This window comes from Bombyx mori, chromosome 6, assembly GCF_030269925.1.
Source record: "Bombyx mori chromosome 6, ASM3026992v2".
Taxonomy (NCBI): Eukaryota; Metazoa; Arthropoda; class Insecta; order Lepidoptera; family Bombycidae; genus Bombyx; species Bombyx mori.
The window spans coordinates 9,655,222-9,670,773 of NC_085112.1; the positions used below are offsets into that span (position 1 = coordinate 9,655,222).

The window sequence follows — 15,552 nt, forward strand, 5'->3', positions numbered from 1 at the left end:
ACAAAATAGTCCCATAAGTTACCTACCAGCAAGTACGAAATCCATAATAAGTACGAAAAAAACTAACTTAAGATTAAGATTATGCCCTATAGGATCTGGGCTAAATAATGTATAAAAACGACTCCTGCCACATGAAAGAAAAAAAGCCACCTTGCAGACGTAGTAGTAGTAGTGGCTGTTGATACGAAATGACGTGTGTGAACAATCTTAGTTTTGATGTGAACCAAATGTTGTAAACAAAAGGATGATGTTTGCCCTGACTCGACCGCTTTGTAATCCGTAAACGGTATGATTATAAATTTACGAGGGCGATCATACAAGATTTTCATTCACACATTATGATGGTGTTATTATTAAACCAAAACCGCTGAACAAAAAAACAATGAGTCTGTTTGTTATTAGTAGAAGTTATTAGTAGTTAGAGGTCAAAAATGAGTTTAGAACGCGATAAATAGGTACAACTAGTGTTAACTACGTGATGAGTGGCATATTTACTTACTGTTTTTGTTTTCTTGACCGTTATCTCTCTTCAGTACCTACAACTCTGCGAGTGCCAAATGGCGAGGGCATCAACGAATAGCGCATGCCAATAATAAAATACCTTGAATTTCGTGTAATTATTGCTTTTCTGTAAAAGCTTTACATTAAAATAGTACACATATTTACGTGTAGAGAGAGAGAGAGAGAGAGACAGAGAGAGAGCTCTTCTCTCTGCCGTCTAGCCGCTTTGAACTTAGGAGAGAGAGAGAGCTTGTAGAGAGCGACCGGTTTCGATCCAGCTGGTTGGTCTGTGGGGGTATCCAGATATACCAGCATCACCTGGTCTGATAAGCTACCGTGACCGGCGTTTCGAATTGAATCATTTTTAGCGACGAAAGCATGTCTTCTTGTGGTGGTCATGCGTCAGATTGACCGCAGTCTCGCCTCCTATATTTTTATTTTTTCTGTGGCTTAATTGGTTTGACGAGTTCACGGCCCACCTGGTGTTACATACTTACCAAAGCTCATTGACATCAAAAACGTAAATGCCGTAAAAACGTAATAACGTGCCGCTACCCACCTTGAGACATGAGTCCTATATACGACTATATGGCTGCTCCATCCTTCATACCGACATGCATTAGAACTTCACGGCAAAATACGCGAGGTGGTGGTACCTACCCGTGCGGGCTCACAAAACGCCCTACCAGCAGTAAATATCACCCACGTACCCTGCATGGGGACCTAGTAGGATATTCGTACCAAACCTAAGCAAATAGACTCTTTTAATTAACTTTCTCGTTCATTCCAGGCAAAACATTTTATTTAAAGCCGCAGCGTCGACGCGCCGATTGCTGATTTCCGAACCTTCTACGAGGTTTCCAATGATTTTTTTTTCGATGTAAGTGTTGTGTTCATCGAGTATAAAGTCTTCAATGTGAGATATGAAAAGTACATTTGAATTGATCGAAATGATTTTGGTTGACCTATTTGAAATGATAATATTTTCGCGTATTTCCGCCAAAAAGTAGGTACATAAATAGGTAGTTAAACGCAACTGAATATCTACAAAGTATCTCTAACTAAACTATGATACATAGTAGTTTTAACTAATCTATCACAGACTAATACAGCATTAATAAGGACTTTTTGGCGGGAACGTGAGGAGTGAGGTTGTGTGATTTGTTTTATTTTGTCTATTTAGTGTTTCTTCAGGTTTAAATGTGTAATAACGGTGGTTTATTAACTGTTTAATATCTGTGACAGTGCACAAATGTAGGAAAAAGAAACAAGCCGCTGGACGTAACTTCTCGGGATCGTCTCAAAAAGTTCACTGAAAAAATCTCAGTACATGACCACCATTTTACTGAGACTATATTTCATCCCAGTTGATTGATGTCTCAAATTGATCATCTTCATTTCATTTCACTTCATATTATCATTTTCCATAAAAATATCCCATATTATATCATCTCATCTCATTTCGTTTTATGCCATGTTTCATATATTAATCAATTTCATTTCATTTCATAGTATTATATTTCATAAAATAAAAGAAATATATAAAAGATTAGGCTGTATGGTATGATACTGTTGCCTTTCCATTTGGAAAAATAAAACTACTACTACTGCTCGACATTAACTTTTTTCAAATCAAAATAATTTGTTGTAAATGTGACTGCCAACTGCAATTGTGCACATTAACAAATCAGTAATGAGTCTCATCAGGAGATTAACACCAATATTGAATTGTCGATACTTAAGAAGAGAAGTATGTAATCGAAGCATACACACTGTAATATTAAAAGAAGCAAACATTAACTCAACTTCGACATTGTTAAACCTTCAGCCTGTTCAGCCTGTATTCAGTATTGAAAGAGGAAAATCTAAAAAGGTATGTATTTATCCTAGCGTTACAAATTATTCTGTCTAAAATTTTTAAAACATTATTCAATTCGTAGTGTTGTGCTGCTGCTGATTGTAATTAACTGTAATACCCTTAGATACAACATTTTGATGAATAAAGTGAAGAATTACATTCATAGGTACCTATTTTAGGCAAAGTATGATTCTGACGATGAAGATGAAGCATTTGGAGAGGATGACTCGTCATTGTCAAAGGATTCAAAAGTTGTTAAATTCAGCACCACATCCATGAGGACTGATGTAATAATAAAATCAGCACTTGGATATGCAAGAAAGTAAGTGCATATGTTTATAAATATGATGTTTCAGTTTCTCTTAACACTCACTTAATATGTTACTTTAAATTGAATATGTATGCATAAGAATGAGCTTCGATTACTTAAAGGAACACTAATGTATATCCTTACTAAGTAAATGAACTGGTAATAAAGCAATCGGTAACTTCATATTAAAAATAAACAAAACCAACTTGCAGATGTCCTCTGTATTACTTCAGGTTTATAATCACATCACAAGATGATTATAACATAGCTAGCTAAGCTCTCGCCTGAAAAAAGTTACAGTTATAAATGTAAGTTTTTTATTGATTTATATGTTTACTATTACAGCAGGGTAGAGGAAATATTTTATGAAAGTAAAATAAGATTAAATGGCAGGAAAATAATGAAAAAAAGTGCAGCTGTGAGTATTTCATCTGTTTATCAATTTTAACCTAACTCCAACACATTTTTGAACTATTCCAATATCACTGATGCAGTGGCTATTCATTTAATTAAAAATTCTGCTAAAGCATGAGAATATTCTTTTTATAATGGGTAAATTTTAATATGTGAATGGATATCATATTTTCTGATAAAGTTGTGTAAGACAAACATGAGCATAAAAAAAGGCTGAATTCTGCTTCACATTCATAAACACCGTTTAAAAACCTTTGCATTATGATGGGAACGTGCAATACAAATGTTTGAGGTTTTAATTATTAAAAAAAAGCTATTTATTTATTTATGATACTAAATGATTATTTTGTCTTCTATTTAGAGTGTACTGTGAAATATATATTTTTAGATGAATTCTTCAAATAAATATTAACTAAAAAATGGTGCACAGATTAAGTTTGTTTGATTTGAAAATTCTAAATTTGTAATTATGGCCAAAAAGTATAATGAACAAGGCACTCATTATTTGCCTTTACCCAAGGGTTTTCTTTTTTTAAATATATTGTAGTTAGTTTTACTTCATTAGTATGTAATAAAAATAAATTAAAACGTTTTTAAATAAATTTGTTTTTCTTTTAGGTAAAACTTGGTGATGAAGTCGATGTTGTTAAAATGATCAGCCCTAAGAATCCAGAACATTTATATGTATCAAGAATAGAAATATTAAACATAGTACCCAAAGAAGATAGTATTTCTATAACTGCTAGAAGATTCAAAAATCTGCTTATAGAAAATTATGAAATTGATCCATATAAATCTAGTTCTACTGAAGAAGAAACATAGGAAATTAGATTTGTAGCGGAAGAAAATAGTTAATTTTGTAAATAGCAAAAGTAATTACAATGTAAAATATAATAAAATAAAACTTTAATAGGCATAATAACTTTTTAAAGCTATTTATAAACATGATTTTTTATTATTTTTTTCATAAATCTAAATCAATATCACAATCTGAACTTTCAAAAATTGATATTTGGGAACTTCGTTCAGACTTATCTTGAACTGCATTTGTACTTTTACTCTCAATATTAAATTTAAAACTGTTGTTGTATTCAGATATCGATAACTTTTCTTCATATTTATCAATGTTATATTTTTGTTCACATGCGAACTGTTTTAATTTATTTATTGTTGAGATATTTGCATTTTGTTCTTTATGAGAATTAGTTTTGTTTTCTACAAGATCCTTTTTTTCAATTCTAGGAACAATGATTTCATTATCAATCTTATTTTCTTTTAATTCGATTCTTTTACCACTTGATTTATGTTGACTTTCACCTTCAAACTTAAGATTGATACCGTACTCTGCAAACACATCATTAACACTAGGCACTGCATTTAAGAGATGATTCTGGTCAACGTCAATGTTTGTAGGACTACTGGCATCCCTTACTTCCTCCTTTGATTTCTTACGCTTTTTAGGAACTAAACTTTTAAGAATTTTTGAATTCACAGTAACTTCTTTCCGTTTTCTTTTATTTTGAGGTTTTTTCTGAGCTACTGGTAGTTTTCTTTCGTCTCTATTTAAAGTTGCGTGTTTTTTCAATGTCACTGCCAACATTTTATTTACTTCTATGATATCTTTGTTCTCTTCATCGGGTAAACTGTTTTTGTCATTATGTAACAATCCATTTTCTTCTTTCTTAAAATAAGAACTTGTTATTACCGATGCTGACAAAGGTGTATTTTCATCGGCGACATCATCATATTTCGCGAAAAGCTTAATGATTCCGCTATCAATGTCATGTTCCAATGTTTTGTGATCGACCTGAAGTAATTTACCGTAGTGTAATAATTCATTTCGCCATATTTCGTACAAATTTAATTTTGTTAATAGTTTTTTTGCTGTGCATAGGTATTCAAAGTCAGGGTATTTATAGAAATTGGAATGTAGCGCATCCGCAGTGTCTGATAAAGTGCAGTCTTGCATTGATAAATCTACTAAAGATACGGCTATAATGGCGTCCATCGGATATATTGTTGTTCTATACATCAAACGGCAGTGAGCTTGTGATAGTCTGAAAGAAAAATATATTGAAGGGAAAGTCAATGTACAGTATATATATAAATAAATGTAGACAAAACATTACATCAAAACTTTGAACTCATCGCCATAACTAATGTCTTGTGAGCTAGTCTATTGCCGTATGATATTGGGATAAGAACAAACGTCCTAATCAGAAGCCATTCCTTTATCACAATTTCATTGATGATGCGTCATTACGGATCCTCGCGATCCATTACCGGTGCTTTTAGGTACCACAAGCACCGGTCACCGTCCTCGTCGAAAGCGTCGCTTGCGACGAAGGCCTCGACGAGCAAATTAACCCATAAACACAGCCCACTGAATTTCTCGCCGGATCTTCTCAGTGGGTCGCGTTTCCAATCTGGTGGTAGATTCTGCGAAGCACTGCTCTTACTAGGGCCAGTGTTAGCAACACTCCGGTTTGAGCCCCGTGAGCTCACCTACATGTTAGGGCGAAGCTGAAATAGCCTCTCAAGGCTATCAGCATAGGTAGGGGAAAAAAAATTGGATAATGAAGTAATTTATAATCTGTTATCTTGTAATAGCTAGGCGCCGCGCATCTTGGGAAGAGGTCGTAGCTCCTATTGTATTACATATCACTTAAAACAGGAAAACGTAATTCGCGGCAGAATTAGACAAGACTATGGTACCTGATAGTCTGAGAGGGCTCAATGCACCCTCTACTATGAGTAAAGGTAAGTTAACGATCATAGTATACTGGTATAATAGTATACGCTCGTGCCCTATCTTTGATGAATTCCTTATTCGCTTTTTATGACGTCCGCCAGATGAGTGATGCTATTCAAAATAATACTAAACAGTCAGAACATGGGTTTGATACCACAAGCTATAACGACTTTAACAGAATCGACAATACGTCGCATTTTCGCGTGAGGAGAAAAATAATCTTACCGGTCGATATATCGTATCACGAAGATTAATCTAAAGATAGATCTTAAAATATATCTTACCTGACCAGACTGTCGAGCATTCTCACGGTAGTACGTGATGGATCTCTGCTTTCGGCTTTTCTCTGGGCCATATAATACGATTGCAGGATAATGTTTGCCGATTTTGTCATCTTTGTCGTCCTTGGTCCCACTAGACTAATGTACATCTAGAACATAAATAGATCGATGCCTTTAATTATATTTCTTAGTTTTGATCGTAGTTAATTGTAGTAAGTTTACAATCGTATATATTTAATCATCGTTTATCAGCATCACGCAATCCATCCATTTATTCTTAGGTCTACCTCTTCCTCTATGTCCTTCCACATGCCACTTACTCCCACAAAAAAAAAAAGAAAAAATTATCGTTTATATTATTAGATATTTTTACACTAGATGTTGATGTAGAAAAAATTAAACAAGTATGTTTCCGGGTTCAAAAGTTGCTTGTATCTATTTCTTTTCCATTAAATACCAGTGCAAAACATATTATGTATTATTAGTAGTATTAGCATCATGGTAGGATCAGGTAGTAACTTATTATGTGTTGTAAAATGTCTACGTCTCGGAGATCGAGTAGCCAACATCCAAACAGAAGCTTTCACATTGACAATACTAATGTAAATTATTTACCTGCAATTTTTCGAGATTCCAATATTTTTTATTTTGTTCTAAATTTGAATCACCGAACAATATATAAGAAGATACAAGTTTATCCCAAGCTTTATTTTTTGTATCCAATAGAATGAAAATTAGATCAAATCTGAAAGAAGTATTTAATTTCATTTTTAGTCTATTATTTCCATCGCAGTAGATTTCTTAATTAAATCTTCTAAATAATTTAATATTGTAATAATAATATGTTTAGTATTTTTTCTTCAGGGTTCATACTAGATTTACAAAACGAGTAGGTGAGCTCACGGGGTCCTACTTGGTGACATTGTTAACACTAGCCCTAGCAAGAGCAGTGCTTAGCAGAATTTACCACTGGATCGGAAACGCGACCCACTGAGAAGATCCGGCAAGAAACTCAGTGGGCTGTGTCTATGGGTTAATTTACTCGTAACAGGCGACGGGTTCGACGAGAACGGTGGCCGGTGCTTGAGGAACCTAAAAGCAACGTTAGTGGATAGGGAGAATCCGAAATGACGTTTTTAGGGCGACGTCGACTGTAGTAGTTAGTATAATGAATCTTTATACTAGTGACAACTGTTCACGCTCCCCTGTGACTATCTTTAGTTGTATGAAAAACATAAATTTATTAAAAATAGTGATTAGTGCGTCATCTACCGTAAATAAGGAACTATAACAATAACCTTTCCTACGTATTATTAAGTAGTCAAAACCTTATATAAATTATCCATAAATTACATATACGTTACAGATAAATTACAAAATGCGAGGGTAACGTCTAAGGTGTCCTCCTAAAGTCGCACTCCTATAAGGGTCATAACCAACTTTCACAGATCGCTCCCTTGTATTGCTTATATTTATATACGTGAAGTTCTGATCGGACTGCATATCTAATATGTCTAGTGTTGAGTATGAGCGATATTCTTACCGGCTCAAAAGTGGCGTTCCAAGTGCTAAATTCATACTGAGCGGTTGATTTGAATCGTAGTTCCCCTTAGGATTGCAGGCTGCTATCACAGCACAACGTGTGTTCAATTTGCAGACTATACCTGCCTGAAATTCATATTTGGATCTTCAAGGAACCGGAAACGTTGAGACAATCAAGCAACTTCTTGTTTTATTTTTAAATTTAAGACATCTAAGGCCAGCGAGAATCCGCACCTGCAGTCGGTTTTCGTCACTGGTCTTTTACAGGCTCATTTGAAATCAATACACACAATCAAACAGTAGTATTGTTGTAGTAGTAGTGTAGTAGTACCCTCCTCTCCCTTAAAAAAATATATTCTTACTTCCTAAAACGACATCTCCTATCTCTCACTCAGTCATGCTCCATATCTGTCATTCATCCATACCGCTCTGTTCCTTTCCTACATAAATATACAGGGTGTCCCGAAAATCAAAATCAAGCGGCTACGGGGCGATGGGCTAAGCAGTATTTATGTCCTGGTCAAGCCCTACCTTGGCTATGGAGATTGTCTGTTGCTCCATCGCCTCGTGTATGGCGGTACGGTCGTGCTCCTTCAGCTGGGAGATCTCATCTATACAGCACACGCCGCCGTCCGACAGAACCAGTGCTCCAGCTTCTAGCTGCCACTCGCCGTCTTCCTGAGATATCAGTCTTTCAACAAAAACCCGAAAAAAATATTCGAAGAACTATACTCAAATTGGTAGAGTTCTTTTATTAGTATATCTAATATACACATTTATTATATTTTAATAACCAAACTTTTCAATAGACCACTTTTAGAGTTCAAGCGAATAATCAGACCTCACTGTTCAAGTCTAAAGACGAGAAGAGATAGAAGTTTTTTAATCGACTTCAAAACAGGAGGAGGTTCTCAATTCGACTGTATGTTTTTTATATGTTTGTTACTTCATAAATTTTGACTGGGTGAATCGATTTTGATGGTTCTTTTTTTATTAGAAAGCTGACGCTTCCCGTGTGGTCCCATATCAATTTAGTCCAGTTCTGATAATCGTATCCATGAGAAAACCATATAAGTCTTAAATTTGCATTAAGTACGTGCGCAACAAATAGATGAATAACTCAATAAATCAATATCACGCCAACCGATTTTGATGATTATTGTTTTTTAGTGTATATTAATTTGTTTTTGGATATTATTTTTTTTCTATTTGAAGTCGGTTTTTGTTAAAGCATGTCTATTTACATTTATTTAATGCTTTACAGCAGCGTTCATTCCGTCTAAAAGAAGACGACCACCACCGCCCATAGCGACCGGCGATGCTACAGACTACCGCTGCGCCGCTAACCACAAAATTCAAGTGCCGCTTTAGTTTTTCGGCTTTTCTTTAATGATAGCACTGTTATAGTATATACCCTGAGCGCAGCACACGTGAGGCCGGCTCGCGTACTGCCAGCTCCCGAAGTGAACACCGAACGCGAAGTCAGATCTGCTCCTGAACGAAGCAGTTGCGACTTCCCAGTGCCTGAAAAATAAAACATGATCTGTTAAAGTACTTTAAGTAGCCATTTTTTTTATTGCTTATATGCTTGGACGAGCTCACGACCCCCTGGTGTTAAGTGGTTATTGGAGCCCATAGACATCTACAACGTAAATGCGCCACCCACCTTGGAATATAAGTTCTAAAATCTCAGTATAGTTACAACGGCTGCCCCACCCTTCAAACCGAAACGCATTACTGCTTCACGGCAGAAATAGGCGGGGCGGCGGTACCTACCCGTGCGGACTCACAAGAGGTCGTACCACCATAAATCCTGCCACACGTTGATGACGGAGAAATTATTCAAGCCGGCCGTAAAGAAACAAATTGAATAAACAGTAATTATAATTAATATATTGTAATATTGTTTAGAATTAGAATTTTTATGTCATATTAATTAAAAAAATATTTGTATTTGTATTGTGGAGTAAATAAATGCAATTATTATTATTATTTGCTTGTATTTCGAGTTTTGAGGGGATTTGTTTGGGAAGTTCCCTACCTCTCGTTTTTACCACAACTGGATCAGAGTTCATCCACTCTACCTATAACCACGTTTGCAGAGATATTTTTACCACATACCATCCGGCTTTGGATTGAACTCTCCTTTGTGGTGTTTCGTGAATTATGTTATGTCCTGCTTCAAACGATTCTTACGGAGAGCACTCAGTGGTAAACAGTGGCTTGGCTCTGCCCGTCACGTTGCTGTTGTTTATGAGCGACGATAACCACTCACTATTAGGTGGACTGTATGATGATCTGCCTACAATGGTAATTTTTAAAATATACAAGGAACTGAACATAGTTTTTTTTTATATTACATACGTAAGTCTGACTCCTAAAAATTAAAACTCATACCTGGATCTCCAACTAACAGGAGATGACACTGACCCCGCACTTTTGTATGATGATTATCGTCAAAGGATGTATTCTTTTCATCTGTTTCCTCGACTATGTGATTCGATCCGGTAATCACCGTGAGCAACACAGCCAACTTTACCAAATGTAGACCGTAGACCTGTGATAAATTTCAATTATGTGTTGATATAATGTCAACAGTAGTTATTAATTTTCTTTAATATACAGACATAATATGACATACCTAATTTTATAATATGTATTGTTTAAAAGTTATTTTACCCAGTATAAAAGTTATGTGTTATGTGTTTAAAACCTTTTCAATTGATTGGACTACTTCATCATCATCATCATGCTTTCCTATTACCCTCTGCTGGGGTGTATGGCTCGAATCAAATTTTTCCATTTGTATCGGTCTTGGGCAGTCTGTTCTAGCTCCTCCCACGTCATGCCCAAGACCCCTAGCTCCTGCTCCACCGAGCGACGCCAAGTTGTTCTGGGGCGGTCTCTCTTCATTTTACCAGACACTTTCCAGGTCAGTGCTCTCTTTGATAAGTGTGTATCGGGCTTTCTCAGAGTGTGACCAATCCAATGCCACTTCCGCGTAAGGATCTCCTTCTCCATTGGTGTCTGCTTAGTGATCCTCCACAGCTCTTTGTTAGTGATCTTCTCAGGGCAAAAGATTTTCAAAATCTGACGCAGGCACTTATTCACAAACACTTGAAGTTTTTTGATCAAGTCCTTGCGAACAAACCAAGTTTCGCTCCCGTACAGCAATACATACTTTACATTTGAGTTGAAGATCCTCACCTTTGTTCGTCTTGTTAAGGTTGAGGAACTCCACACTGGCCTAAGTTGACTAAACGCGGCTCTGGCTTTATTTATACGAGCCGCAATGTCTGCCTCGGTGCCTCCCCTATCGTCCACAATGCTGCCCAGGTAACAGAAGCTTCCCACCTACTCGATGTGCCTCCCTTTGATCGACATAGGAGCCGAATCGGTGGTATTTATGCGCATTTCTTTTGTTTTTGAGAAATTAATACGCAGCCCTGCTTTTTCAGCTTCATCTACTAGATCATCTGCTTTGTTTTGTAGCTGCTGCCGATTGGTTGCTAGGAGGCAAATGTCATCAGCAAAGTCGATGTCCTCAAGGTCTTCATCCGCGGTCCAAGGCAGTCCTTGTCGGCATTTACAGGTGACTCTGCGCATCACATCATCAAGCACCATTATAAACAGCAGGGGAGACAGCAAGCAACCTTGCTTGACGCCTGCGGTGACCACGATATTATCCGTGAGTTTTCCCCTGTGGAGCACTCTACACGACGATCCATAGTAAAGCGCTTTTATGACATTTATGAGCTTGTCGGGCACGCCTTTTTTTTTCAAAACAGTCCAAATGCTGGACCAACTGACACTGTCAAAGGCCTTTTCGAAGTCGATAAACAATGTGAAAACTTCACACTGCATCTCCTGACATTGTTCTAGGATCATTCGTAAAAGGTTTATTTGGTCCGAGCATGAACGTCCTGGCCTAAACCCTGCCTGCTCTTCTCTGAGCTCACTGTCAACCACTTTGGCCATCCTCATCAGCAAAATTTTCGCGAGAACTTTTGAACATATTGGTAGCAGGCTTATACCCCTCCAGTTGGCACACGAGGAAAGGTCACCCTTTTTTGGTAGTTTCACGATAACACTTTCCTTCCACGATGCTGGTATGTATTCCTGCTCCCAAATACGTGATAGCAGCGGGTGTAGAAATTTAGATTGGACTACTTAGTTTAAAAAAATTTTATGACATTGTAAGTTAAATGTATGAAGTTTACAAGTGTGATCAAAACCAATTTAACTTGGAAACATACTTACTTGAGGACAAATCGATCTAAGTATATGATCTCTGCCTTTCAAAGGACACGAATCATAGTAAGACCAGAAACTGTCAAAGCATTCTTTTATGTCAGGAGCTGTGGCTACCACTTTAGATCTTAGCGCATTACACACTTCTATGTAATTTGCTTGGAGGACTAGTTCCACTTCAGATTTTTTTGTTTGAAATGATGGTCGCCAACGTCTTCTAATAGTACCGCTAAAAATAGTTAGTACATTTTAAAAAAATTACTAAATCTCAAAAGTGTCCTTTCTACATTTTTTAAACAACAGCCTGGACTTGTTCCTTCGCTTAGTGGATATAGACAATTTTCTAGTGTTCATTGATCATTTCAAAGAACACTAGTAAATATAATGAAAATATGTTAGTAAATCGGATTAAAATAATTATAAATAGAACTTTACAATAAAGTATGCTTCAGAACATGCATTAAATTGCTCTACTCCAATAATTTATTCACAAAGGATTTGTTATTTATACTTATTGTACACAAAAGAAAATACAATAAAAACAGATTTAAAGAATTCTAAATGCTATGTACAAAGGCGAGCTTAACTCATTCATGTCTACTAATTATGGCAATATGTACTTAAAGTTTCTTAAAGAATCACTTCTAACTCAATGCATGCCTCGCAGATGGTTGCACAATAATGTCTATATTCAGATGAGGCTTAACCGCCTTGAGCAGTTAGCTCAACAATGCTCTACACGTTGTTCATGAGCATCGGTAACAATAAACCATCACGTAGGATGCAGTTATGAAAAAAAATAAAAAAACATGTACAGATAGTTACCAAATTATAACATCATCACCAGGTTTACAACAATCTACTAAATCATCTTCTAAAACCACCCAGAATGAGCCTGGAATGGTACCAATGCTAAGCTTGTTAACTTGCTCCTGAAATCACATCACATCACAATCACATATTATGTACATATATGTACCTGATTTTTTTTATTTTTTTTATGTTATTTTCTAAGCACACCTTTCTATAATCAGGGAATTACATGGTGTAATAAAAGAGACCTGCAATTAGGAAGTTTATAATTGTATAATCAGTGATTATTTTAAGGTGGATGGCAACATCCAAATTGGGTCTATTTGACCTCTTTCATCCAACAAATTCAATAAAAAGAAATTACAGTATCTTCCCTGGTTTAAATCCCTTTGCCTTAAAACCTGAAACAGTTGACTGAACATTTCTTGGGTATAATTTTACCTACGTATTCTAAAAAGTTACCGTCACAAAAGTACATATCTGTACTCCACCTGAATTTTTATTTCCTGATAATCTTTACAATATTCTCTGGATACAAGATTCACTTGTGAGAATATTGTACTTCTGCATTTTGGATCAATATTACAACATTTTGATGGTGATTTAAGAATGTATCTCCTTTCGAAATCTGCTTGAACATAATTCTCATATTTGCATTTCATACAGACATACTTTCTTTGATATTCCAACATTTTGGACTGGGTCACTCGGACAACTGTACCTAAATGTATTACAGGAAGAAAATGTGGATTATTTTTGTTGGCAATTATTACTTTGGTGCTTTTTTAAATATCAGATCTTTGGTAATTCATGCAATATAGTTTCCTCTGGTAGGATTCAATGTTCAGCATTGAACTGGTAGGAAACAATTTCAAAAAATTAATGACCATAATCCTCACCTGTTACTTTTAAAAAACATCCCAGATCTACATTTTTAGGGAAAACTGTTCTGTGTAACTCCGGACAAACAGGTAAACCATAAAATCTGGCATGAACATTCTTCTTTACGAAAACATATTCTAATTTCGAAACTGTATTTTTAAATTCCTCAGATTCTATAATGTGTTGTTGGGCCATCACTATATCTTTATTGCATATGGGCAGGGTTTCAATGGGAGCACACAGAACTCTGTCTCCCACATCAGGATGGTTTTCAAATAATTTTAAAAAACTGCAAGGGTTCAAATTTATTTAGCTTTATCCCAAAAAATTTACTTTAAGATTCCTGTAGATATAGAATACTTACTCGATTTTAATGCTAAAATATCCTAGATTATCTTTTTCTGATAATACATTAAAACAATCATCCAAATGGAACTTTAATATATATTCTAAAATCATTGTGTATTCTGCCAGCTTTCCATTGATCTATTTTAATTGATGTTGAGCAGCTGATGTAGGTAGGTACCGTACTATGCAGTTTTCATTTGAAATTAATATGTAGTAATCCAATCTAAATTCCCTCTACCTATCTTTATGTAGGCTAGACTTTCTTTTATGGTTTATCGATTTGAAAGTTCACAATTATTTTTTTGATAGTACTCATAAATAGAAAGCTTTTTGCAAAATTTCTATTTGCAGAAGCTCACGGCTTAACAGACATCATTTTTCAAAGTTTTCATACAAATTGGAAAATCGTCTAAGTTGACGTTTCACGTTCCATTCATGGTAGACGTGTATTTTATTAAATTTTATATTATACCTATTTTACCTCAATATTTTTTATTATTATAATATATTCACAAATTACATTTGGTTTAATTAGTGTGCTCAGTAGTTGTTGCTGTAGTATGCAATTATATTAACTTTTTTACTACACATAAAATCACGATTTTTTGTTTACATTGTGGAACAGAACATGAATTGAGGCAATTTTATAGCGTTGTGGCGTTTAAGAACCCATCTTTTTATGATGCGTAAGCCGGAACGCACGAGAGGTGGAAAAAAGTGTATAGTCTGTGACACGGGACCTTTTTACCGCCAAATATTTAAAACGTAAAAATAATTTGTAATGTGTTATTTAACTAATATAATATAATTACTTAGAATTGTTTATGCCGCTACAACAATAAAATTTATATTGTTCCAACTGTGGTGTTTATTACTTATAACACGACTTTACGGCGAAATAAAGAAGGGACTCTATAATGGACTCCCTCAGCGTATTTTTATGTCTGTACATAATAATATCTGTATTATTCTGTATGTAATAGGTACCAAAAATATCCTTATAAATTAGATTAAATTTAACAATAATAAAATTGCATGGTTAACAGATAAATATAAAAAACAAATCAGAGCACACTTTCCACGTGGTCTTGTCTGCCCTACCCTATCCCTCCCTAGTGTATATAAAAATGAAAGTTTAACAGAGATTTTACTTTTTGATAAACGGCACGACACGAGAACCCTCTCATCGTGGCCACCGGCGATCCGGCGGACTAAATGGTAAGCAGTCGACGTCGCCCAAACAAGTCACTTCGGATCCTCCCGATCCACTAACGGTGCTTTTAGGTACCTCAAGCACCGGTCATCGTTCTCGTCGAACCCGTTGCTTGCGATGAAGGGCTCGGTGAGTAAATTAACCCACAGACACAGCCCACTAAGTTTCTCGCCGGATCTTCTCAGAGGGTCGCGTTTCCGATCCGGTGGTAGATTCTGCGAAGCACGGCTCTTGCTAAGGTTCGTGTTAGCAACATCATCAGGTTTAAGTCCCGTGAGCTCACCTATTACTAGTTAAGGTTACGCCGAAATGGTCTCCCAAGTCCATCAGCGTAGGTTAAAAAAAACAGAGATTTTAATCTAAAATCATGAAATTATATGAAGCGAG

The 15,552-nt window shown here is 35.8% G+C and overlaps 2 protein-coding genes across 3 annotated transcripts; one reads left to right on the forward strand and one right to left on the reverse strand.

Moving 5' to 3' along the window:
- The first annotated feature begins 1,970 nt into the window (after window positions 1-1,970).
- LOC101737454 (mitochondrial transcription rescue factor 1) lies at window positions 1,971-4,026 on the forward strand. Its single transcript, XM_004930574.5, has 4 exons — window positions 1,971-2,374; window positions 2,539-2,681; window positions 3,015-3,087; window positions 3,702-4,026. The coding sequence occupies exons 1-4, from the start codon at window positions 2,195-2,197 to the stop codon at window positions 3,903-3,905; spliced, it is 600 nt and encodes a 199-aa protein (XP_004930631.2). The 5' UTR covers window positions 1,971-2,194; the 3' UTR covers window positions 3,906-4,026.
- Window positions 3,973-14,617, reverse strand: LOC105842268 (uncharacterized). Of its 2 annotated transcripts, XM_038011498.2 has the most exons (12): window positions 13,969-14,617; window positions 13,622-13,893; window positions 13,214-13,443; window positions 12,735-12,841; window positions 11,919-12,138; window positions 10,056-10,215; window positions 9,073-9,182; window positions 8,190-8,336; window positions 7,660-7,784; window positions 6,732-6,861; window positions 6,120-6,265; window positions 3,973-5,140 (listed from the first exon to the last, which is right to left on the reverse strand). In XM_038011498.2, the coding sequence occupies exons 1-12, from the start codon at window positions 14,061-14,063 to the stop codon at window positions 4,048-4,050; spliced, it is 2,835 nt and encodes a 944-aa protein (XP_037867426.1). In that variant the 5' UTR covers window positions 14,064-14,617; the 3' UTR covers window positions 3,973-4,047. The 2 variants fall into 2 exon arrangements, with proteins under 2 accessions (XP_037867426.1, XP_037867427.1); XM_038011499.2 differs by lacking the exon at window positions 13,622-13,893 and having other exon boundaries at window positions 13,969-14,106.
- Window positions 14,618-15,552: the final 935 nt, after the last annotated feature.

Excerpts from the sequence above, each read along its gene's own strand:
- LOC101737454 (XM_004930574.5), top strand. The coding sequence starts at position 2,195 with ATGAGTCTCATCAGGAGATTAACACCAATATTGAATTGTCGATACTTA. Across the intron at positions 2,682-3,014 it reads GCACTTGGATATGCAAGAAA|CAGGGTAGAGGAAATATTTT; the intron begins GTAAGTGCATAT and ends TTACTATTACAG. Across the intron at positions 3,088-3,701 it reads TAATGAAAAAAAGTGCAGCT|GTAAAACTTGGTGATGAAGT; the intron begins GTGAGTATTTCA and ends TTTTTCTTTTAG.
- LOC105842268 (XM_038011498.2), bottom strand. The coding sequence starts at position 14,063 with ATGATTTTAGAATATATATTAAAGTTCCATTTGGATGATTGTTTTAAT. Across the intron at positions 12,842-13,213 it reads ATCAGGAAATAAAAATTCAG|GAGCAAGTTAACAAGCTTAG; the intron begins GTGGAGTACAGA and ends ATGTGATTTCAG. Across the intron at positions 5,141-6,119 it reads ATGCTCGACAGTCTGGTCAG|ACTATCACAAGCTCACTGCC; the intron begins GTAAGATATATT and ends TTTTTCTTTCAG.